Source organism: Rattus rattus, chromosome 6 (genome assembly GCF_011064425.1).
Source record: "Rattus rattus isolate New Zealand chromosome 6, Rrattus_CSIRO_v1, whole genome shotgun sequence".
Lineage (NCBI taxonomy): Eukaryota > Metazoa > Chordata > Mammalia > Rodentia > Muridae > Rattus > Rattus rattus.
In genome coordinates this window covers 77,692,905-77,717,217 of record NC_046159.1, presented here as the reverse complement: position 1 = coordinate 77,717,217, position 24,313 = coordinate 77,692,905, and the positions used below count along the sequence as shown (strand labels likewise).

The 24,313-nt window shown below is 41.6% G+C and overlaps 1 protein-coding gene and 1 pseudogene across 1 annotated transcript; one reads left to right on the top strand and one right to left on the bottom strand.

The window, feature by feature from the left end:
* The first annotated feature begins 447 nt into the window (after positions 1–447).
* Positions 448–23,976, top strand: Hpgds (hematopoietic prostaglandin D synthase). Its single transcript, XM_032906392.1, has 6 exons — positions 448–797; positions 7,148–7,289; positions 9,877–9,969; positions 13,257–13,366; positions 20,384–20,482; positions 23,595–23,976. The coding sequence occupies exons 2-6, from the start codon at positions 7,157–7,159 to the stop codon at positions 23,757–23,759; spliced, it is 600 nt and encodes a 199-aa protein (XP_032762283.1). The 5' UTR covers positions 448–797; positions 7,148–7,156; the 3' UTR covers positions 23,760–23,976.
* On the bottom strand, positions 15,383–15,745 carry LOC116903717 (annotated as a pseudogene).
* Positions 23,977–24,313: the final 337 nt, after the last annotated feature.

Here is a 24,313-nt window from a genome sequence, read left to right as displayed (position 1 = left end):
TTCAAGCTGATAGACCTATGTTACTAGTAGAAACAGATACTCTAGTGGAGGATTTGAATCTTGCACACTAGGATTCCTTCAAACAATGGACCTCTTCAAGAAATGAGTGTAAACAGAACTCAAGCAACCATGCAAATGTAGTCCTTGTGAAAGTCTGACGTGCGCAGAAATGCTAAGAGCATTCAGTCATCAGATAGAGATCAGTGTCTATGTGACATGTCCAACAGTCCTGTAAAAATGAGAGACCTCAAAAGAGGGACCATTGAAGCACTCGATGTTACAGACGCTATTTGTATGGGGAGCAGGGGTCAAACAAATAAATCATGCGCGTTGTGAGACGTCACGATGAAGAGTGTATAGTGAGCAAACAGGGTGTGTGTTGGAGCTGGACACGGGTGAGAAGGCACAGAGCAAAACCTTCTCCAGGGAGACACTCCAGTCACGGTAGGAAAACGTGACAGGACTTGTTCTTATTCCCCAGAGGCCTGTGGTGTAAGACTAGGAAGAAAGAACATGTAGCAATCTGTACACACAAGCACCTGTGACTGCGACTTTACTCTTTATGCAAATAAGTCGGATATCTACAGAGAGCTTGGGAAATGGTGATAAAAGCTACCAGAGCTCCTTCCAGGCTGAACTTTGGACGTGTGTATCTCGTGTGAGAAATGCAGGAAGGCTTTTAGGTGGAGGAAGTGGGCTCTGGCTGTCTTGTGACTATCACTCGCTCATCACAGAAACCACAGTACAGATAGGAACGGAGACACAGAGACACAGCACAGCAAAGGGACTCGGCATAGGTAAGTGGTGGGATCTCTTCGTTCTTTCTCTTTTATTCTCCCCCATCTTCCCCAGCTGGAGACTGTTCTGTGGTCTCTATGCTCCATCGTAATGGCATCGGCTTATTCCATATGTGATCGTGTGGAAATTGAAGGACAACCTGTAAGAGCTGTGGATCCAAAAACTTTTAGAAATGCCCCCAAACATCACCATCCTTGGAGGGAAAAAAAATCCCATCTTGATTAGCCTTGATAACATCTTCAGAACTCTCCCGGTGATTTTCTTTGAGATGTAAAGCAGTATACATTTTCATTTATGCCCCCCAAAGCCGTGTGTGTGTGTGTGTGTGTGTGTGTGTGTGTGTGTGTTTTATTGGCATCACATTCTATCTCGTTAAGCCATATTTTGTTGAAATGTGTCCATGCTTGTCCAAGAATTGCTCCTTTCACCATTTGACAGTAAAGATAATTTAAGAGATCGACTTCAGTTCAGACAGCTGAACGCAAAGCTCCGAAATAGCAGTGTAGTTACTCCCCAGGCTCAGGTACTAACACAAGGCAAGCCTCTAAAGTGGCATTTTGCTGGCCTTGGTAGGAAATAGAGAGATCTCAGCCAAAACTTAAACATCCAGTGTTTGGAATTAGCAACGTAGTTAACAAAGTGTCATCCATTTCCCTCTTGATCTAAACTTTTCACTGAGAACTGGTAAATTATCCAGATCTGAACTAAAATCCTGCCCGCCCCCCTCACTGTGAAATCATGGAAGTTGGTGAACTCCCCATTTTCTAATTGTCAGGGAGCAATGGCTGCTGTCACTGGATGCCAACATGTGCAAGATGTTCTGTGGACAGTAGCTCCTTAGCTGATTTCTGCATTCAGCTTCTGCATTTTAAAATACCAGGCTCCACACAAATGAGGTGCAAACACTGTTCCATGTCCACTACAAAGTGATGGTGGTGGGGTTACGACTGTTGGCAAGACCAGAGATGCTTCCACTGTGTACTCCAGACTCAAACTATTGCAGAATTACTGGACATGTGAAAAGAATCTGTAGGAAACCCCAAGTATCTCTGAGTTCCAGATATCTTTTATTGAAGTGTGAGAGTTCAGGCCACTGGTGTTAAATAAATTATAAAATTGCTGGTGGCTGTTTCTGCCTGAGAATTGGCTTTGGATTTCTATCGTCTTTTAGGCATACAGACTAAAACTGTTAGACTATTTTGAGCTGTGTTATTTTAATCAAAGTAATACACCTGCCTAATCAGACTTAAGTGATTTTACCATAATTCACATTCTATTAAGAATCACATTAAAAGTGCCCATGTTGACTGCTCCCATATATTTCTTACAATCAGCTCAAATATCAGCAAAATGTAAATTAAAGGTAGTTACAAACCTAACAGAATAGAAGTACAAAAGACAGAACGCCTCTAAAAATAAGCACTATTAACCTATGGGAAATATTGTTTCCCGACAAGTTTAGCAAATACTAAGAGTGTAACCTTACAGTGGATAGAAGTCCATTTAAGCTCATAAATGTTTTACCCACGGCTGTCACTGCTCAGTCATGTGCTGAGGAAATGCACATGATATTTTCCAAGTATCTACTCAATCAGGAACTTTGCATGACTTCCCTTGGAGTGTTAAGAAAGTAGATAAACTTTCTGTTCTCTTCAGGAGTAAATGTGACATTCTTAAGACAGCACGGGCGTGGAAAGTTCAAAAATGAAGCCATCAGGAAAAGAGAGCCGAGTATGAGGCCAGAAGTCCCCGATCTATTCAAATCAGGTTCAGTCAAATCGGAGCCAAATAGCAGGAGTGGAGTTTCTGTCTGTTTCGGTTTGTTAGGACAAGGGCTCTCCATATAGCTGTGTCTGTTTTAGAGCTTCGGTAGACCATGCTGGCCTAGAACTCACAAAGTCTCCTGTGCCTCTGCCTCCTGACTGTTGGGGTTAAGCGCATGTGCCAGTATGCCCAACCTGGCCACATTTCTTGTGTGAGGCAAAATAGAGTCTAATTATTTGCATTTTTTTAAATCCTGCCCATTTATGTCTCTACTAAATGTTCATATATGAGCGGTTTTGTTTTGAGGCTTTCTATCTCTCGAAACACCACATTAAATTATTTACAAGGCATTTCCCACAAGCCCCGAAGCCGTTAGGTGAACCTCTGCCCCAGTTCCTTTACTTCCAGCTATTTTGGTCGTTGACCTGCCATTTGAAATTTACAGTCAGGCTTACCGACAGATCTGCCTTGGCTTTTGAAGGTAGATAATGGTAACCTGTCCCTTGATGCTCCTCACTTTATCTGTTGTCACGTTATCTCTTTTATCCCATGGCATTCCTCACATTACTGTCTTCTTTTACTAAATTAACCGCTCTGCTCGGGTTGGGGATGTAATACATATGGCTATGCTGACATTAAAGAAACTGAGTTTGATTGTTTTTCTGTTGCTTTTGGTTTTGTTCTTCTTCCCGTTTTGAGGGGGATGGGGGTGAGGGACGGGGTAGGTGGTCACAAGGGTGGGGTGGACCTGGAATGGCAGCGAAGTATGTGTGACAAGGTGCATTATAGGAGTTTCCCATATAATCAATAAAAAATATTATGTTTGAAAATAGAAGAGCATTCTAGAATAAAACAGAAAAAAAAGAAAGAAACTGAATCTATTGGTTCATATTTATGTGAAATTTGCTTGAAACTTTTAGCTGAGACTCTTTGTGGGGTCCAGGAACTTTTTTCCAATTCCTGGTTAGCTAAGGAGGCTTGTTGTTGCTGCTGTTGTTTTGTTTTGTTTTGTTTTTCCTTAAGAATTCCGATCACAACTGAATGGTAATGTTTAATACCTTTTAAAAGGGTTTATTTTTATTATTTGTAGTTACACGTATGTGTATCAGCATGTGCGCATGAATACAGATATCCTCAGAAGCCAAAAAAGAATCAGATCCCCTGGATCTAAAGTTACGGGTCACCCAGTGTAGGTGTGGGTAATTGAACCTGGGTCTTCAGTAAGAGGGTCGTAAGCCCAGAGCCATTCTGTCAGTCCTAAATGCCTTTGAAAGACATTGCTTGGCATTTGTTCAGATTACAGTGTGGCTTGCTTTTGCCTGTCAGCAATCTGTCAAATAGAGGAACATCTTCTAAGTCACTGTGACCCTGCCATCAATCCTTCTGTCACGGCATGTCTGTCTATTCATATACTATTAATTTTTAGTAACTGATACGTATGATATTTAAATGTATGCTAACAAAATTAGAATTTTCTTTTACATTTCTGCCTTTTTCCTAATGTTCTCTTCTCTGAAGCTACTTATGGAAGATAAGAACCACTTTTCCCTTCGGGAATGAGTGAACTTTGCCTGTAAAACCACAGCAGTAGGAGCTGCCAAGTCAGTGTTTGTTTCTACTTTCTCTTTTCTTTGGTTGGTTACACCTCACAGTTACGTGATTTTCCCTTTAAAAGGTAGACTGTAAAAAAAAAAAAAAAAAAAAAAAAAAAAAAAAAGTAGACTGTAGTGTTAGTGAGAGGCTTTTCAACTGCTTGACTGCTGTTACCACCCTTTTGCCAGCAATGCTTTTTGCTGTGGTTTGTCATGTCATTTTGAGCTTAACCACATCAGTTTTAACTTTTATTTTCATATCTCAGCTTTTCAGAATGAGTTTTCAGATAACAAGATCCAATGGAATCATGTAAATCTGGCCCATACCCTTCATGGAAGGAAATAACTCCGGAGTTTCTCTCCCTCTCCTTTGTATCTGCTGAGCTCACTATAAATCACTCCCTGTATGGAAACTTTCATGTATTCTTCTGCAGTTTCGTTCATTCCTGTGTATAATAACCTCTGGCCTCATACGTCCCACTTCCTTTATCTTCCCCTACCAAGCCCTTTCCTGGGAACAAGTCTCTTCCACTCTCTTGTGTCTTTGTTTCTCCTGTTTTTATTCAGTGACTCACTGAATTTAATCTGGGTACCCCCTTGGACATGGCTATGGGGCTACCCACTAGAGCATGGTGACCATAACACTGAAGACAATGGCTGCCCCTCCAGCAGCCTGGGACTGGAGCAGGGGCTGGGTTTCTTGAGTTCCAGTGCTCTTTAGGTAATATTTTCAATATAATTCTATAGGCGACAAAGCTAAAGCTCGGAAAAGAGCCATTCCCAAGGTCTCTAACTGCCCGCCACTGTCTCCTGTCTCTCTCTCTCTCTCTCTCTCTCTCTCTCTCTCTCTCTCTCTCTCTCTCTCTCTCTCTCTCTCTCTCACTACTGGCCTTGTGCTTCAGTGCACTTGGTGGGGACACCTCCTACCTTCGTCCTTTGAAGCAGGCATGGTTCAGTAAAGTAGGATTATGGCCACAGAGATGAACTGCTAAGCGAAGTGAGGCAGAAAAAAAAAAAAAAGCCAGAGCACTTAATGTCTATTGTGAAATTTCTTTGAATATATAATAACTTCATAGCTTACATTTTTATAAAAGTTTCTAGTGCATAGCTTACATAAATTACTCATTGACACATTTACTTGGAATTCTTTATTTTTATGCAAAGCCTTATTAAATATATTATTTTAGAATCAGTAATTATTTCCATCTTCATTTATCTTTATCTGTTTTTTAATATTTCCAAAGTACACATATATACTCCAAAAATACGAGCCTACAATTTGGGGATTTTGCTCCTGTAGAAGAAGAAGCTTTTCCTTTAAATGGAATGTAGTTATACGAGAACTGAGGGATGTGGTATGGTGGCACAGCTTCTTTTTTTTTTTTTTTTTTTTGTTCTTTTTTTCAGAGCTGGGACTGAACCCAGGACCTTATTTTCCCTAGGCAAGCGCTCTACCACTGAGCTAAATCCCCAACCCTGCACAGCTTCTTTAATGTTACAACTGTTGAAAGAATGTTCTAGAGAAAAGATAAGCATTTGCCGGATGTGCTTATATCTCCAAATCTCATACTAAATAGTATGTTCTCAGAGAAACATAGATAACTAAAAAATGCAATAGTCTTCTTTGAGCAAGCCACAATATAACTACATATTAACATAATAGCATAACCACATATTAACAATAAAACAACTCCCTTATGCAGAATCCACAATGTGGTCACTGCTATTTGTGGATATTTGAAAAAGTTGCATATTTAATTTTTAATGCAATGGACATATGTATCTGCCAATGTATACTACATATGTAAGGAGAAATACATTTGTGTATGATAATCAATTCCTATAAAAGGCTTTTCATGCAAACTACAACCAAGAATAACTGTCTCACACTCTGTGAGCTATTTTGTTCTTTGAAATATAAAATAAATAGATCAAGAAGTTATAACAAATACATTTCCTTTTTCTAGTAAGAATTATAATTCCATAATATATATTTTAAAGGATCTTTATCACTTTACATTTTTTAAAATATTTTTTACAAATTTATTTATTCTTTTATGTTACGAGTAGACTGTTGCTGTCTTCAGACGCACCAGAAGAGGACAACTATTTCATTACAGATGGCTGTGAACCGCCATGTGGTTGCTGGGAATTGAACTCAGGACCTTTGAAAGAGCAATCAGTGCTCTTAAATGCTGAGCCACCTCTCCAGCCCCATCACTTTACATTTTTAATTAATTAGTGCATTGATGTGTGTCTGTGTGTGTGTGTGTGTGTGTGTGTGTGTGTGTGTGTGTGTGTGTGTGTACAGAATACAGGTGCACCATAGCATGTAAGTGGAGGTTAAAGGATATCTTTATAGAATCAGTTCTCTCTTTTCACTTTCTTGAATGTTCTGGAGATAGAAGCAGCTGAGCCATTTCACCAGCCCCCAAAACAAACCATTTTCATTTGCCATTTTACATGAACAGTTTTCACTATTGCATCAATGTATGGTAGTCAATAATTTTTCTGGTCTACAACATGAGAACTTAGGTATTATACTAAGAACTTTACATAAGTCTTAGTTTCCAAATCTATATTAAAGCCACATTTTTAAAGTTGACTTTAAAATTCAGAGAATCTCTATAAGCTGGTCCAAAATCATAGAGCAATTTGGTAGAATTCAGTCTCCTATGAAAATGTCAGTCAGTTGCCTGGCCGTTATAAAACTGCATTATAAAAATGCTATGCATCCCATCGCTATATCTACTAAATGGAAATCATTAACTTCTATGAGTTTTCTTTGGTTTCCCTTTCAGTGTTCTTGAGCAATCAGTGAATTCAAGCTTTATTAGAAAGTACAGTTTCGGGGGTTGGGGGGGGAGTGGAGGAAGGAGAATCCTTGGCCAGGATGACTACAATTCATTGTATTTGCATACATTTACGCAACCCTCGAAGGATTTTTAAAAACTGAAAAAAACAAAAGCTGCCTCCCTTTTTTCTCTTTCCAGAACTGTACCATGCCCAACTACAAACTGCTTTATTTTAATATGAGGGGAAGAGCAGAAATTATCCGTTACATATTTGCTTATTTGGACATAAAGTACGAAGATCACAGAATAGAACAAGCTGACTGGCCTAAAATCAAACCAAGTAAGTGTCATAAACTGTTCGGCTTTACTGTTCGGCTTTATGCAGGGAGCGCGTGTTTCCAGGCTTTCGGTTGAAGTGCAAGTCCTACCCCACAGAGCTTAACACTGCGAAGCAGGTGTTCAGGTTATCAAAACAGATGCGTACCATTCTCTGGCCTTGTTCCAGTTTTATCTTCTTTCTCAATAGATGGCTCATAGATCTATAAGAAACAGCTGGGCAACCGACCTCGGTTGAATAGCACCTCCACCAAGAGGGTGACCTGCTAATTTACATAAACTTCCCCAAACATCAGTTCCTTGTTTATACAACGAGTCCATAGTTAACAGCCTTCTCTCCGGGTAGAATGCTTGAAGACCGGTGGGCACGTTAAATTTTCAGTACCACTTTCAAGTCTCCCTTTCAAGCTCCACATGCCACCTCCCTTTTGTCTACACCTGTGCTACAAATGGAGCCTTTGAGGTCACATCCGTTTCATTTGGATCTCTGTTTTGCTCACGGCAGCTCAGAGCCTTGAACTGCGTGTGGTGTACTCGCTAGCTCAGTACTCGAAGCCGTGCTTCTTCGAAAAGTAAAGGAACTTGACCTTGGACTCACCGGATGTGTGTATAGAGTCCTGGTCCCAGTCCTTGTTTGAGGTACATGACTTATGAGCCATGTCTGATTGTTTTTACTTCTTTCCAAATTATGTTCAAACCTAATTAACTCAAAATAACTACCTCAAACCTGATACTGTCAGCGAAGTTGTAGTCAGTGCATGTGGCGACGCACATCATAGTCATTGAAATGATGGTGGCCAGTTGATTCAGGAAAATTTCAAAGTTACCGTCAAGTGAAAAGAAGAACTTTGTAGCTTTATATAGTATCATATAAGTCACGGTTTATTTTTAACACTTATGTTAGTTTCTCAGGGTTGTGACAGAAATGAGGGAAGAAGCCAAAGAAAGAAGAGTATACTCATAGGTTTCAGCGCAGTCAGCTCACTGCTTAGGCCCTGAGAAAGAAAAACTTCGTGGTGGAAAGGGTGTAGTGCTCATCAAGTGAGAGCTGGGAATAAGGAGAAAGTAAAGAGGAGGATACAACCAAGATGGAAAGGCAAAGCCCCGCAGTCCACTTCCTCCAGTGAGGCCCCGCAGTCCACTTCCGCCAGCGAGGCCCCGCAGTCCACTTCCGCCAGCGAGGCCCTACTTCCTACAGGTCCACCACCTCATCGCAGCACATCCGAAGCTAGAATCGCTCAGTAGAATAAACTAATCACTAGATCGGAGACACGTGTTCTCATCATCTATGGAAAGACCCTCACAGAGAGATGTGAATATGAATGTAGACCTCTCTCAATCTAATCACGTTGAAAAGGTTAACTAACACAATATGGAAAATGAATCAGAATACTACGGTCACTAAAGCTATCTAGTAGAAATATTTTGTTTTAAATTTTATTAATTTTCTGTAAGAAAGCTTTCTCACAAAAGTAAAAAGTTTAAGTTTAAAAAATTTGAAATTCACTGATAAAGTATTGTTATCTGCTATAACTTAAATCTGTGTAAAATGCTTCCATCTTTTATTATGTACCTCAAATTGCCCTTCATCAAAATAAGACTACGATTAGAACTTCCTTAGCTCCTGTGTAAGTCAAACTCTATAATTGTTGGAATATTTTTTTAAAGTAACCCATGCGATCTGTTTTGAGACTGTGATATTAATGAAGCTTTTAAATACAGGAGTTTTTTTATATAAAAGTTAAATATGAGGCTGGAGAGATGTCTCGGTAGTTAAGAGAAATTGCTGCTCTTACAGAGGGCTGGGGTTCAGTTTCCAGCGCCCACATAGTGGCTCACAACCATTTGTAACCAGCTCCAGGGGGAATCTCATTCCCTCTTCTGGGCCTCCAAAGGCACTTGCACATGCATAGTGCACTTACATACATGCAGGCACAACACTCATAACACAAAAACAAGTAAAAACAAGTAAGTCTTTTAAAAAGTAGTAAATGTATAATTCACAATGCAATAGTACAGCCCGTGGTAAACATTTGTGTTATTGTTTGTTTGCTTCCATTGAGAGCAGTTCTCACATTGTCCAAACAGTATCAAGTTTAAAATGATCTTGAACTCGTGATCCACTTGGCTTCACCTCACAAGTGCTAAGGTTGCAGGCATAAACCAGCACACTCTATTTATGCTGTGCTGGGAATCCAACCCAGAGACTTGCGGGGCCTTGTGCATATTAGTCAGGCACTCTGCCTACTGAGCTACGCGCCCCACCCGTAAACATGATTTTTACAGTCAGTTCTTTAACTGACTTTATATCCAGTTTTCAAAGCTAGCAAAGTGTAAAGACTGTGCCAGAGAATGCGAAATTGTCCCTTTTAAGAAGAAATGTTTTGAGGGACTTGGATATAGATCAAACAGTACAGTACTTTTTAAAGTAATATTTTAAGGTTTATATACATTATATAAAAACATATATATACACATATATTCTGTATTTAAGAATTTTCGTGACTTTAATGCTTCGTTCCTATTGTTTGGAGTTCTCTTGTCGTTCCTTGTTCTGCTCTCAAGCTGAACCATCACTTGCTCTGTTTTAGCTCTTCCATTTGGCAAAATCCCTGTTTTGGAGGTGGAAGGACTCACACTTCACCAGAGCCTCGCAATAGCAAGATATTTGACCAAAAACACAGGTAATATACCTATTATTAGTTAAGGCCTTAAATAACTGGGGTGGAGTGAGTGCTTTCTTTAGTATTTCTTCAGTAAATGTATTATTCAACTGCGGTGCAATTAAGAATGGCTATGAAGATTAGAACAATATAAATGTATCGTCTATGTTAGTAGACCTTTCTGTGGATGCTCTAGACAGCTATTTTATTTTACTACTTTATATGTTTATGTACAGGTCTTACTTTGCTGTATTGACTTGCCTGGTACTTGCTACGTAGCCCACACTGGCCTTAATGCTTTATCCTTCTGTAACAGCCTACCTGGTGCTTGGATGACAGGCATGTGCTACCACACCAGTAACCTCTCTGTATACTGTACCTGCCTCCTCCCACATTATGCCACATTGCCATCATGTCCTTTCTAGAATATAGCTGGAAAAATGGATTGGAAAATCATGCTAACATCAAGTATTATGATCCAGACAAAAATAGCCAAAAATGCATACAGCACACGAAGGCTGGAACTTGTTGGCCTGTTGGAGTCATAACCCCGTGTCTTTCATTCTGATGGTGTTGAAAAACATAGGGAAGTGGCTATGAGTGTCACCTGAGGCTTCCCTAACACTGAGCTCACCATGGCAGTGAGTGCAGGTAGCAGAGGTGGCACCTGCCTCCCTTTCATCATTCTTCACTTCCTGCTCCCCTTCTCCTGCTCGTCTCACTTTAAAAAGCAACTTTGGGCTTCTTTTAAAGATCTTTTTCTTTTTAAATAATCTACTAGAACTAGCACTGTCCACCCCCACCCCACTGCCACCACCACATTATCCAAACACGCTGAGCACCCAAGTGACCCGAATGATTAGACTCCCATTTGGGGGACAAAGTCGTTTGTTTCAAACATATACATGGAGCGGGAGACTCGGCTTGACCTTAAGACTACTTGTTGTTCTGGCAGAGGCCTGGGTTTGGATCCCAGCATCCAAATGGTGGTTCACAACCATCAGTACCTCCAGATCTGGTTGGTCTGATCATGGCTTTTTGTCCTCTATGGGCACCAGGCTCACATATGGTGAACATGAGGGCAAAATAGCAATATACATAAAATAAAATTAATTTTTAAAAGTTTAAGTACATGAAAAGGTGTACTAGCAGATATTTCAACAAGTGAAGGCTTGAGAAGGGTCAGAGGAGATTGAATATGTCTATGAACATTGGACTTAGAAGTTTGAGTGGAGCCTCAGAGGATATCTAGGGTTCCAAGGCCTCCAGCCTTCATGTGCATCAAGGTTTCCTGGAGGCTGTATAGAACCCATCCACTCTTCCTTGCTTCCACATTGGGTTCAGGAAGGACCCTGAAAAGTTTGCATTATTAAGGACTTCCTGATAGTACTGAGGAGGCAGGCAAATGGACCTCACTTAGACTCACCAGACTTTCAGTCCTTCGAGTAAACAGAAAAAGCCACAAGAAAAAAATAAACAACAACAACAAAACCTTCATGTTTGTAGGGTAGAGAAGGAGGGTTACTTAGCAAAATGCCCCGAACCTGGTTAGAAAATCCAAGGCATGGACTTCCCTGAGTAGAGGTAACTCAGAAAGGGGAGTGTGGAGAATCTGAGAAAGTATACAAAACCCTTGTAGGGCGAGGCAGCAGAGAAGGAAGGGCTAGAAGGCACAGTAGACAGGCTTTGCCATTCTCAGAAGAGCACTGTGGGTGGGGAGGGGAGGATGTCACAAACACCCACCAACAATAGCACCGGCACTCTGGTCTTCTCAGTTTTTTGTAAACACATTCCTCAATCGCAGTACCCCTTACCGGATCAGGTTTTCCAGCGACAGGAGGCCAACAGGTAAGGAGTCTCTCTTTTTCAAAACACGCTGGAACTTCTTAGCTTCTGTAGGGCCAACTCACAGTAGTAGCCTTGACCTCTCGGAATGAATAGGGAACTGTAGGTTTAAGGTGTGGCCGGTGGGTAATTTGATGCCGGAAGTTCAGGAAGGAAGAAAGCCCCGAATATTTTCAAAGGGGACTGGGATATTCCTGCAGTTTAGAAGTAGAAATGTCTACTGAGGCATCACCTGATGCAAAGTAACGGCCAAACCCTGGATCCTAGACGTCGAACCATGGCTGCGGGGAAGTAAGGGGACGGTGAGTGGCTTTTTCAGGCTAGTAAGAGGAATCAATTCTCAGAAATCACAGGTAAGAGTTACAAGTAAGTGCAGCAGTCATGTTCTTTCACCCCTGAACAGCTTCACCTTGGTGTTGTTTATCTGAGCCGTTCATCAGCAGCTTGGATTTCCTTGAGCTTAGTAATTTGATACAAAAGCAGTCAATTTTACAAGACTTTAACGCTCAATCATTACCAATTGGCACCAGTGAGAAAAAGATTAGAAAGATCAATGACTTGTTAGAAAAAAAATTAAAGAAATCTCAGTCAGTGTTTACTCTTTTTTATATTGAAGGCTTTGAAGATCTTGTAAATTGGGCCTAGAGAAATGGCTCAGCAATTAATAGCACTTGACTGCTCTACCAGTGTACCGGAGCTGTGTTCCCAGCACCCACCCATACAGCATCTCACAACTGTCTGTAACCGCAGTTGGTGATTGACAGGCTCTTCCGAACAGCTGGCATGTGGAGTACTTGCATACAAGTACTCCATACTTGTGTATCTATATGCACATAAAAATTTAAATTTTAAAAAATGTCTTAATCTTGCAAGTTTTGGTAATTTTTTTTCTTTTTTTAATCCCAATTTTCTTTTTTTGTTTACCTCCCAAGGCTAGAGCCTCTGCTTTCCTTCTGAACAAAATGTTTCAGTTTGAAGGGAATGTGACAGCTGAGAGGAACATGACATTCAACAAACAGAAACAAACAAACAAAAAAAAAAACCCAGTGCATTGTAGCCACAGACGCAGCCTAACCACTGTCCATATTATTTGACCATCAGGAGCCCCAGCTCCCAGGATGCAGCAGTAGTTGGCATGGTTATCTCCTATCTAGGTTCATGGTGAGATACTTAGGGTTCCGTGACTGAGCTCCTGTCTGGCTGTCAGTCAAGGCGCTTTGTTGTCCCAGGGTTAAGACATTCTATTATTCTTAAAGTTGAAATTTTATGATGAAAGCTGGGACCAGATTTTTAATTGGAGTTTTTGGGGCTGTACAAAGAAGAATGGAGTACAGAATTTTACCATCAGTCCCTAGTTCCACCGCCAACCTCTGTCTTCTGACTCACAACTGTTTCACACTGAATTTTCTATGTGTATACTGAGCGTGTTGCTAGATACAAAACGGCCTTTTTCTGTCCCATAGATTTGGCTGGGAAGACAGAGCTGGAGCAGTGTCAAGTGGATGCAGTGGTGGACACCCTGGACGATTTCATGTCACTCTTTCCATGGGCAGAGGAAAATCATGATCTAAAAGTAATGTGATGGGCTTACTATCATTCCTACGGTCAACCTTCGATGGCCTCCAGAAAGTGCATGATGGGGCTTTAAAAGTCATTTTTAATCTGTGTAATATAAATACGTATTTTTTAAAAATGAAGTTATAGCAGACTCTAAAGCAAGGTCAATGATTTCCCGGCAGAGCCTTTGTTAACCCCACCTCAAATAGCTTTTAAAGACGTGTGCGAGCCTCTGTGAATGTATGTGTGCCCTGTACATGCGGGATCCTGCAGAGACCGGAAGAGGGTTTTGAATTCCCTGGAACCAGAGTTCCAGATGGTTGTGAGCTGGTATGTGGGTGCTGGGGACCAAACCTAGACTCTCTGCAGGAGCAGTTAGTGTTTTTAGCCATAGAACTGTCCCTTCAGACCCACAGATCCAGCGTTTAATGCTTTTTCCTATTTTCTGAGGACAGACACACCTTCCTTTCTTTCATGCTTTTCTTTTTAAACATCAGTTTTGTGGGCACGTGGTTATTGTTGTACAAGCCCACGCAAGCCATAGCATGTATGTGACATCAGAGGACAACAACTCGCAGGAATCAGTTCTCTCCACCGTGTAGGTCTCTGGGATTGAACTCAGATCATCATGCTTGGGGGGAAGTGCCTTTATCTATTAAAGCATCTCACCAATGAGCTAATACACATACTCTCTCTCTCTCTCTCTCTCTCTCTGTGTGTGTGTGTGTGTGTGTGTGTGTGTGTGTGTGTGTGTGTGTGTGTGTGTCAGGGTCTGTGTCTGTCTGTATGTCTTGTCTTTCTCCCTTTGAAATAGTGTCGCATTGTGTAGACTACACAATGTGTGCCACCATTTTCCTGTAGCATATACAAATAGGATGTATCAATTTTAGACAGTTCTTATAAACTCCTTAGAGAAGCCATAAGAATCCATCTTTCTTCATTTTTTTTCTATTATTTTTTTTTTTTGGTTCTTTTTTTCGGAGCTGGGGACCAAACCCAGGGCCTTGCGCTTCCTAGGTAAGCGCTCTACCACTGAGCTAAATCCCCAGCCCCCTTTTCTATTATTTTTTAGCCAAGGCTAGCCTCTATCTCACTACATAGTTGAGAATGACCTACAACCCCTGCTTTTTATTCCCGTATTCCAGGTGCTACAATTGCAGCTGTGCAGCCCACATCTAACTTGGAATTTCTTCCTTCGTTGTCTTCTCTCCTTCCTTTTCCCTACGCTCTCACCATGCTGATGCGAAAATCTTTGTGCTGGATGAATATTCTATAATTGTGTAGGTTTTGGATATATGTCCAGACTGTATACTGGAGTAATGCTTTCTCATAATTTCTCCTCCAAGCTTAATTCTTTTTTACATTTTTTCCCCTGGAAACTTTCCACACTGTCTGATAAGGTTTCCCTCAAATTCAGTGACCTCAGATTGCCTGTTCTCTCCACTATCTTCTGAGCACAGTTGCCTCTCTGGCTCTTTAATGGAATCTCTGGCCTGGAGACCTCCAGTGCCCTGCAGAGCTGTGGGTTTCTACAGAGCTGTTGTCTCTGACCTTCCTTATCCCAGCCATGCCTTTCTTCTGAGAGTGAGTCTTGTTTCCCAGGTGATGACCACTTTCGTATCTATTCTATCATTTGAGCATGTCCTCTAGCATTTCAAAGGCTACATCACTAAGAGAAGATGGGAAGGCACAGGACGTGTGGACTTCTGCATCTGTGTCACAGCTTCAGTTGCTTTTGCCTTACACACGTTGATGTACAAATCATTAACATCCCAAATGTCTCCATCTCCCTGGCAACCCCCAGTTACTCAGTTCCCCTGTTGGTGCTCTGTCTCCTAAAGGTGCCATATCCTTTGGAAACAGGACCAGTAGGTGGGCATGAAGTGTTCAAACATATTAGGGGATCAGTGACATTTCACGTTTCAACCCCAACATTTGCAAAGAGCAAGTGCCAGCCCCTCCTTGTGGTGCCTTGAACACCTTGTGACTGTGTAACAACCTGAGTGGCCAAAACCAGACAGACTTCTCTGTATTAGAATTCATCTACTTCACTCAGCAAGTAGTCGAGGATGGTGTCCTGATTCTGGAACTTCAGTGCCCTTGGAACAACTTCTTCTGATGCACGAGTAGGAACCAGTAGCTGTCATTAGGTCACATGTCGGCAAAGGGAATCTGGTCAAGCGGGAACTCAAATGAGATGTGGTCCGCCTTGTGCAGTGCAGCCACAGTCAGATCACTTTGTTCCTGAAGCTCCCACTTAGCCCAGTCCTCAGTGGTTTCTCCCTTCTTGAACCTTGCTCCCGAAGCCATTCCTGCAGTCAACACCAAAGCCGCTCTTCTTCATACCCAGGAGAACTCGAATCAGCACCAGGGTGTACAGAATGAAGGTGGCCATAGTTTCCTTCAGTCCCCAGCCACATAGTTTTCTGGTGGTGGAGCTGTGGAGTATTTTCTTAATTATCGATTGATATTGTGGGTGGGGCTATCCCTGGGTAGGTGGTGCTGGGTTCTATAGGAAAGCAGGCTAGAAAATCAAAGGACCTAATAAGCAGCTTTCCTCCATGACTTCAGCTTCTGCTTCAGTTCCTGCTACCAGACTCCTGCCCTCAGTGATAGTGTAACCTGAGAGCTATAAACAGAAATTAACCCTTTTCTCTGTAAGTTTCTTTTGGTCATAGTGTTTATCACAGCACTAAAACTAAGATTGTTGGGTAAGGACTTCCATAACGCAAACAGTGTTCCACCAGCATTTGAAGACACAATAGGCTCTTGGCTGTTGACAAGTTTGGCTAATCTAATTATTTTCCTTAAAGTTCTAAATGTTTAGAATGGTGATTTTTGTTGCTTATATAGACACACACCTTTAACCCCAGCACTATGGAGGCAGAAGCAAGCAGATCTCTTCCTATGTAGAGTTCCAGGTCTACATACGAAGCTCTGGGCCAACCAAGGCTATATAGTGAGAGTCTATCTCACAAAACAGGCAAACAAGTTATATGTATGTGTATATGTATGTACACACATACACATATGAAAGAAATAGTGAGGTTTGGGCACCACCTTTCTTTCTTGTGTGCCTGGATACACATATGTATATGCATGCATGTGTAAGCCACAGATTTTTGTTCAGTTGCTTCCTCAATCCTTCCCCAGCTTAGTGATTAAGGCAGTCACTCACTGAACCTCGAGGTCACCAATTCAGTTAGATGACAGACCAACAAAGCCCACTGCCCTTCCATTCCTGCTGCTCAGTGCTGGGGTTACAGCTGCGTGTTAGAGAGCCTGGTTTCTCCATGGGCCTTAGAGATCCCAGCTCAGGTCCCCCTGCTTGAACAGCAAGCATCTTCTTGATTGAACCATCTTGGCACCATCTTGTTTGGACCGATTCAGCCTGACACTTTGAATATTTCAAATATTCTTGAAATCGTTTAGAGTTGCTCCACCATTGCCTATATTCCCTTTGTCATGAAGAACCCCGGGTGCTGAGAGCTGAGATCTTTACCACCATTTTTTGGTTTTTCGTTTTGGTTTGGTTTTTTGTTTTGTTTTATTGTGTTTTATTTCAGGGGACATCCTCAACTTGACTCATGGATGCATGAGTTCTAAACTTTTCACCTTTTAAAATTTTATCATGTTTTTAAATAGACTATTTCTTGACAGGTTTTATTATCTAACTGACTATCTCAGAGAGAAAGACAGAGACAGAGACATAGACAGACAGAGACAGACAGAGACAGGGAGACAGAGATATTCAGGACAAAGTCTTGAAAAGCTCAGCCTTGATGACAGAAGAGTTAAAAGACTCTTTGACATAATGTATTTGGGCTCTGGCGTCATAATAATGGGCTTGAATCCTATTGCCTTCTTTGCAGTGGCAATTGCCTTTTCACAGTTCAGTGTCTTTGAGTGGGAAGTATAGACAAAAGGGGCTCACCTGTGAAGCATGTTGGGAGCATCCAGTGGTAGTGGATATACATATGACAAGGTAGAAAGAGTTCACTAAACCTCAGCTAGTACAATTAGATATTATAGAGTTAAGTGTTAATTTGCCCTTATATTTGTCACGTGTGACATCTTTTTTCTCCAATATAGAAAGAAAGTGTATAAAGATTTGTGTCCAGGGTGGGTGCCAAAGACCCCACTGCAAGGCAGTCTGCCCCCTTCTTTTCTACTTTTCTGTGGCTGAGGACCGCTGACATCCCAGAGGAGACTATCTAATAAAGCTCATAAACCTTATACTCCAGCTTTGTGCATAACACGGTGGTCGATGCTCTCACATGTCTAAAACCCCGTTTAAAAGACATAGAAACTCAGGTTCAGGAACAAGTTATGCAAAAGAACATATTTCAGAGGCATTGCTAATAGCGCTGAATACATCATCAATGGAGTCAGTTTTGCTCTGTCTCAGAGCAGGGTCAGTTGCTGCCACCTTGTGGTCAGACGGCATTTTCGAAATCAAAATACTGAATATCCACACTTGGTCTTTTAGTGAGCAGGGTTTCGCTATTCCGCCCGGCCTAGACTTGCAGCTCCCCTGACTCTGCCTTTGAAGTGCAGGGGGTTACAGATGTGGGGCATCACACAAGTCTGACTGAAAAAAACTGTCATTATATGTCCTCAAAAAAATGCATGAAATAGAGTAATTGCTGTTATTTCTGTATTTGTTGCTAAAATTCCGTTTCCAATTGTAAAGATTAAGTGAAAGAGTAAGTGTGTGTGAAAGAGTAAGTGTGTGAACGCTGGTCACCAGGACTGCCTTTGACTTTATTATGAGTACTCATTATTTAGCTACCCAGTGTGTCTACATTTGTTTTCTCACGTGAAGAGCAGCGTTCAGGTGGGAGATGAGCAGGAGAGCAGTAATTCTGAAGGTCCAGTTTCAACATTGACTCAGAGTGGTGGTGAGGATTTGGAAACAGTGAGAAACACACAAGCTTCTATATCCTTCTCAGTGGCAAAACTCAGCTCACAACATCACTGAAGAGGAGACCAGAAATGTCAGAGTCCAGCAAGTCAGAGTGGCCACCTAGATTTAACAGGAAACACATATAGGGCTGGAGATAGAGAGTTCAGTGACAGAGTATTCCTGGCATGCTTAATGCTTCTCCAGTACTTCACACGTGCGCACACACACACACCTTTCACACACACACACACACACACACACACTCACACACGCACAAACACACACACACACGCAGACACACACAGACACATACACACACACCCCTACCTAAAAACGAAAGACATAACAATTGTATTTCTTCATCTTATTTAATAATGAACCTTAAGAAATTATTATTTTCTATATAGTAATTTAAATTTTATTAGTTGGAAATAATTTGACGAATTATAAAGAAACTTTGAGGTAAAGGAGCGATCAATGATGTGGGTATTATAAGTTTTTATTTGGACTTGACAATGTGGGCGTGACCATTATAAAGTACACATGGCCTTTGCAAAACTTTCCAGCAACTATGTCCTGCACCCCACTGTGTGCAGCTGTCTAGCAGATATAGGCTAGCATTGACTAATATTCAAGGCTAACCCAGGGATTTGAGATCACATGCACCAACATGTCCAGCAAGCACACAGTTCTCAGTAAGGAAGAGGCTACAAGTAAATTACTTGATCTTCAGAGACAAAAATAAAACATAACTATGTAATAAAGGCATCCATCTGTTTTATGGGTGTCTTGAATTTATCCTTCTTTCTCGGGATATTGCTTGTTTATAGCACCTTACATAACTTATGAGAAGGGAGTGGTTGGTGTGTCATGTGTTTAATATGCAAGGCAGACAAAACTCATACTAAGGCACAGTGGCTGTCAGGGAGGAAACATCCCTAAGGTCCCATGGGAGCTGTCTTTAGTTAGGGCTTTATTGCTTTGAAGAGTCCAACGCAACTCTTACAAAGGGGAACATTTCATTGGGGCTGGCTTACATTTTCAGAGGTTTAGTCCATTATTATCATGGTAGAAAACATGGCAGTGTGCCAACAGGTCAGGTTCTGGAGAAGGAGCTGAGAGTTCTTGATCCAATGGTAGCAGAAGGAAACTGTGTCACTGGGCATAGCTTGAGCATAGAAGACCTCAAAGGCTGCCCCCACAGTGACACACCTCCTGGCACAAGGTCACACCTCCTAATAGTGCCAAGCCCTATGGGCCAAGCATTCAAACACACGAGTCTATGGGGCCATACCTATTCAAACCACCATGGGTGCCATGATTCATTATGGCCTTTTATACCCGTCAGGTGCAGTAATGAGGGAGAAACCCAAACTGGAGCATCCCGATTCATAGAATGCTGCACATCTATTTCCGTCAGTTGAGTTACATAATTATAAGGGCCTTAGGTTAAAGGGGGATTTCAAAAGTCTAAGAACATGTTAATTTTTCATTACAAGAGAGGAAAAATCATAGACGTTTCTCATAAACTAAATTCAGATATACCACAACTTGCCTAATGCCTCTCAATATTTACATCAGCACATCACAGAGACACTTGTACATTGATGTTTATCATGGCACTGTCCACAGTAGACAAGTGGTAGAACTTACCTGTCTAAAATAAAGTAATGGATGCAGAAAATATGGTGTATATGTGTGTATAAATAATATATATATGCATATAAAATGTTTGTTTGAAAATGTCCTGTGTGATGTAATACCACCACGAAAATACACAATGAAACTGGTGGCAAAAATACTTTAAAATGAGTAATAGGGTTGGTGAGACAGTTCCGCTGGGCAAAGGTGCTTGCTGCTAGCCTGAGTAGCAAGGGTTTGATCCCTTCCATGGTGCAAGGAGAGAACTGACTCCTGAAAGTTGCCTTACGGTTTCCACCAGGCTCAGTGGAACATGTGTACTCACCAAACACACAAAATGAACGTAATTTTAAAACATAATCAATGACTGAGGCAGGTCTCAATAAGGTCATAACTATGACGAAAGTGCATAGCCACTTTCACTCCTAACAATTCAAACTGCTCTCACCTTTCTCACTATTCACTAGGATGTCTGCTCTCTCCTAGGAGCGGATGTTCAATGACTTGCTCACGCGTCAAGCACCTCATCTTCTGAAAGATTTGGACACATACTTAGGAGACAAAGAGTGGTTTATTGGCAATTATGTGAGTATGTTTTGTGTTTTTAAAATGCCAGCAATAATACAATGAACTAAAATCTTACTGAGCAAAAATGTTATCCCAGCCAGGTATGATAGTACACACCTGTCATCCCAGCACATGAGAGGCTGCATAGCAAGTTTGATGCCAGCCTGGGCTACATGAGCCCCTGTCTCAAAACGGAAAGAGCACAGAATGGGGATGGGGCAGGGCAGCAGGATAATGACTCAGAAAATATAGTAGAAAAAATAGAACACTAAACTTCTTTAAACTAATTCTTTACATGAATCTAACTGGGAGTCATGAAGTACCTTATAGAATTATATACATTAATCTTCAGAAGCTATTCTAAGAATCAAAAGAAAATGAGTGAATCTGTGTCACATACATAAGAGTACAGTCTACTTATTGCATTATTTTGTGCATGTGTGTGTGTACATATGAACATGTGTATGTGTGGAGTTCAGAGGCTGCCCTTCCTGTTCATCACTGTTCACATTGTTTTCTGAGACATGGTATCTTATAGCCAGCAGCCCAGTCTAGGCCGGCCTACCAGTGAGCCTCAGGATCACTCCTGCTTTGCCTCCCCAGTGCTGGGATCACAAGGCTGTGCCACCATACCCAGCTTTTGTAGAGGGGTTCAGACTTGGCTCCTCGTGATGCTTGCACAGAAAGCCCCTTACCAACCCATCCATCTCCCAAGCCCGTGTTGTACTCTTAATAACAAAACACTACATCTGAGCAAAGCACTGTCATCTGAGCTTGTAGTAGGAATAGCAGAAGAAGAAAAAAACCCACCATTTTCAGTAGCATTATTAGCAGTTTCTAGGCACTATTGGTATTGTTTTAACAATAGTATTTGTGATACATACATTGTGAGTGGAAAAATTAGAAGTTACACTGATGTTACTAAAAGTCAGGATCTTTGGTGTGGAAAAAAAAGGAGGCAAAGGTAAGTCTAGTTACCACAGGTATCTCCTTATACCCAGATTCTGTGCTCTCTTAAATACGGAAAGGAACTGCGGCTTTGGAGACAAATGACTTAATCTCAATTTGAGACAAGAAATACAGTGAGTGCTTTTTGTACTAGAAGCAAAGGAGTTTACCAAAGCAACCAGAGATAGTATCAAAAGGACTTTTGAGTCATCTCAGGCCTGGCTAGAAATGAAGGGCTCTAGACTCCAATGAGTATGTTAACAGTGGCAAATTGGAACAAGTCAGAACAAACAAGAACTTATGACAACTTATACTACATCCAAACATCCAACACCCACATCCCAGCTCCTTGCAAGCTGTAGGATGGAGCTCAGTTTGAAAGAATGGAATGGAATGTGAGAGGCTTGGTTGGAAGCACTTGTCCCACCTTGTCTATGCAAGCAGTACGAGTTTCTCTTCGGAAGGTGTTCTAGTCATAAGTAAGAGTGCAAACACCATCACTTGCCAACCCTGAAGAAGTCATGAGCCTAACCAGTGGCCACCGGAAACCACCTGTGTCACAGAGGGATGCTGGCCAGATGCTATAGGTGTGCTTCCAGAGCAGGAACACAACTCCACCCAACTCAAATCTAACTGATCCCAGTGCTGTTATGGATGGAGTTTTCCCATACAGAAGGCAGGAAAACTGCGGTCAGTGGCTTAGATGACTTGTCATCTTTAGTCAACCTTGTCCCTGGATCTCTTCAGTTTTCCAACACACTGCACAAACCCTTCCCTTCCTCCCACTTGCTTCTTATAAACTCTCCTTATGGGCCCCTATTTTCTGCATGTATTCCTAGGAACCCTCGACTTAACAAACATCACCTCTCGGAGGCTCCCTCTGCCCTTGCTAGCCACTGCACTTTGCCTTTGTTGGCACTTCACTGTGTATTTGATAAATCTCTTCTAAATCAAAACCCGAGACGGGGATGAGGTTCGGTGGTGTTTGAAAGCTGAGTTTTGGTCCACAGTACTGCAAACAAACAACAAACAATCTACATCAGGGGAGGGCACTGCATCTCAGCTTGCTCTCTGCCATCCCTAACACCTAGATGTGGGTATGACACACAGTAGGCACTTGATACATATCTTAGTTGAACTGTAAATTCTCTACACAGCAATCTTAGATGACAGCAAAAGTGTGAAACACCAGCAACCAGCTCTAATTATAGACACACAAGCAAGCTTAGTACACATTTAAATTCCACTCTAGAGCTGGGTTTGGGGAAACATGCTGCGATCCCAGGCAGCCTGGTCTCCAGAGTGAGCTTAGGTAAAACATGTTATAGTGTCAAGACTGTCTCCCAACAATGAAAACTAAAAAGTGAACAAATAACAAAACAAATGTAACTCTGCTGATGTGGTTATGGGACCAATGTCACACTCCCCTGATGAAGCTCAAGTAATGATGAACACTCAGCTGGCCCAGGCTTAGGATAGGCTGTGCTCAACACTTTAGCCAAGTTTAGCATTCTATTAAGGGCCAGATACCTATATAGTTATTTGTCTTGATGTGATTCAATTATGCAAATTCTTTTATTTGGAACTACAGACCCCAAAGGGATAACCTACCCACTATTTATTCCTTTATACTTTAAAACGCAAAGATACAAGGTTCACAACATAATAAAATAATAACAGGACCCCCCCACCCCGACACACACACACACAGGGTATTTGCAGGACTAGTGTGGAGTCATCAATGGTGACACAAAAAAGAGCATGCTATTCTCAATCACAGGACTTAAAGTGTGTACACTGGGCATGTGCACACCTGGGATGAGCCTACTGTTTGCTACAGAGGGCTTCTGGAACACATGAAAATCTCTGTGTTAGGTCAGACTGGCGGAGATTGGACAGGGCTTCAAAGGAGTGTAGCACTCAACTATCTGCTGCAATCTGCCCTTCTCAGGCATCCACACTAAGTCACAGACAGTAGTCATTTAAATGTCCCTCGAACATTGATACTTGTCAATTTCCAATTTTACCATCCACATGTTCAGCTTTTGTACCAACAAGGAATTGTTTTTGAAATGGAAAGGAAATGTTACTTGGGAGTAAGAAGTTCAGTTTGGGATCTTTTTTTTGGGGGGGGGGGGTTGTAATATATTCAAAAGCCAAGTCTTTGTTTTCCTTTAAGCAGGTAACTTGGGCAGACTTCTACTGGGATATCTGCAGCACCACACTTTTGGTCTTAAAGCCCGACCTGTTGGGCATCTACCCCAGACTGGCGTCACTACGGAACAAAGTCCAAGCTATTCCTGCTATTTCTGCCTGGATCCTAAAGAGGCCACAGACGAAACTCTAAATGATTCTGGACCCATCATCAGATGAGAAGTCCATCAGCCGGCTACAGCATCTGCAAACTTCTCGCCACCACAGGCCTTCCTCTCGCTTTGTAGTATTGTGCTTGCTGTGTAGGATTCCTCTGTTGTGACTTTGTCTTTTTCTGTAGGCATTTAGTTTCCAGTATTTTTTCAAAACTTCACACTTTTTATAATTACAGGGAAATAGTTCACAATTTATGTTGTTGTGCATTGATATCAGCTTGCATGGATGCCTCAGTTACACACTAGTTTCCTGGACAGTGTTATTCGTCAGCACAGTATCTTAATTACGACTAATCATGTGAAATACAGATTTTAGAGCTAGCTATTCAATCAACAAATTGCAACCAGAAACTAATGGTCAATATAATGGTCACTAGTCACTACATGTTCCTCAGGTATACACCAAAGTTACTTCACAAAAATGCACATCTGTCTGACATGTCACAACATTGGTAATAAGAAGGAACTCATAGAGATTAAAGGGCAGCCAAGAAAAGTGATATTGAAGCTTAAATGAAATTCCACAGAAAGG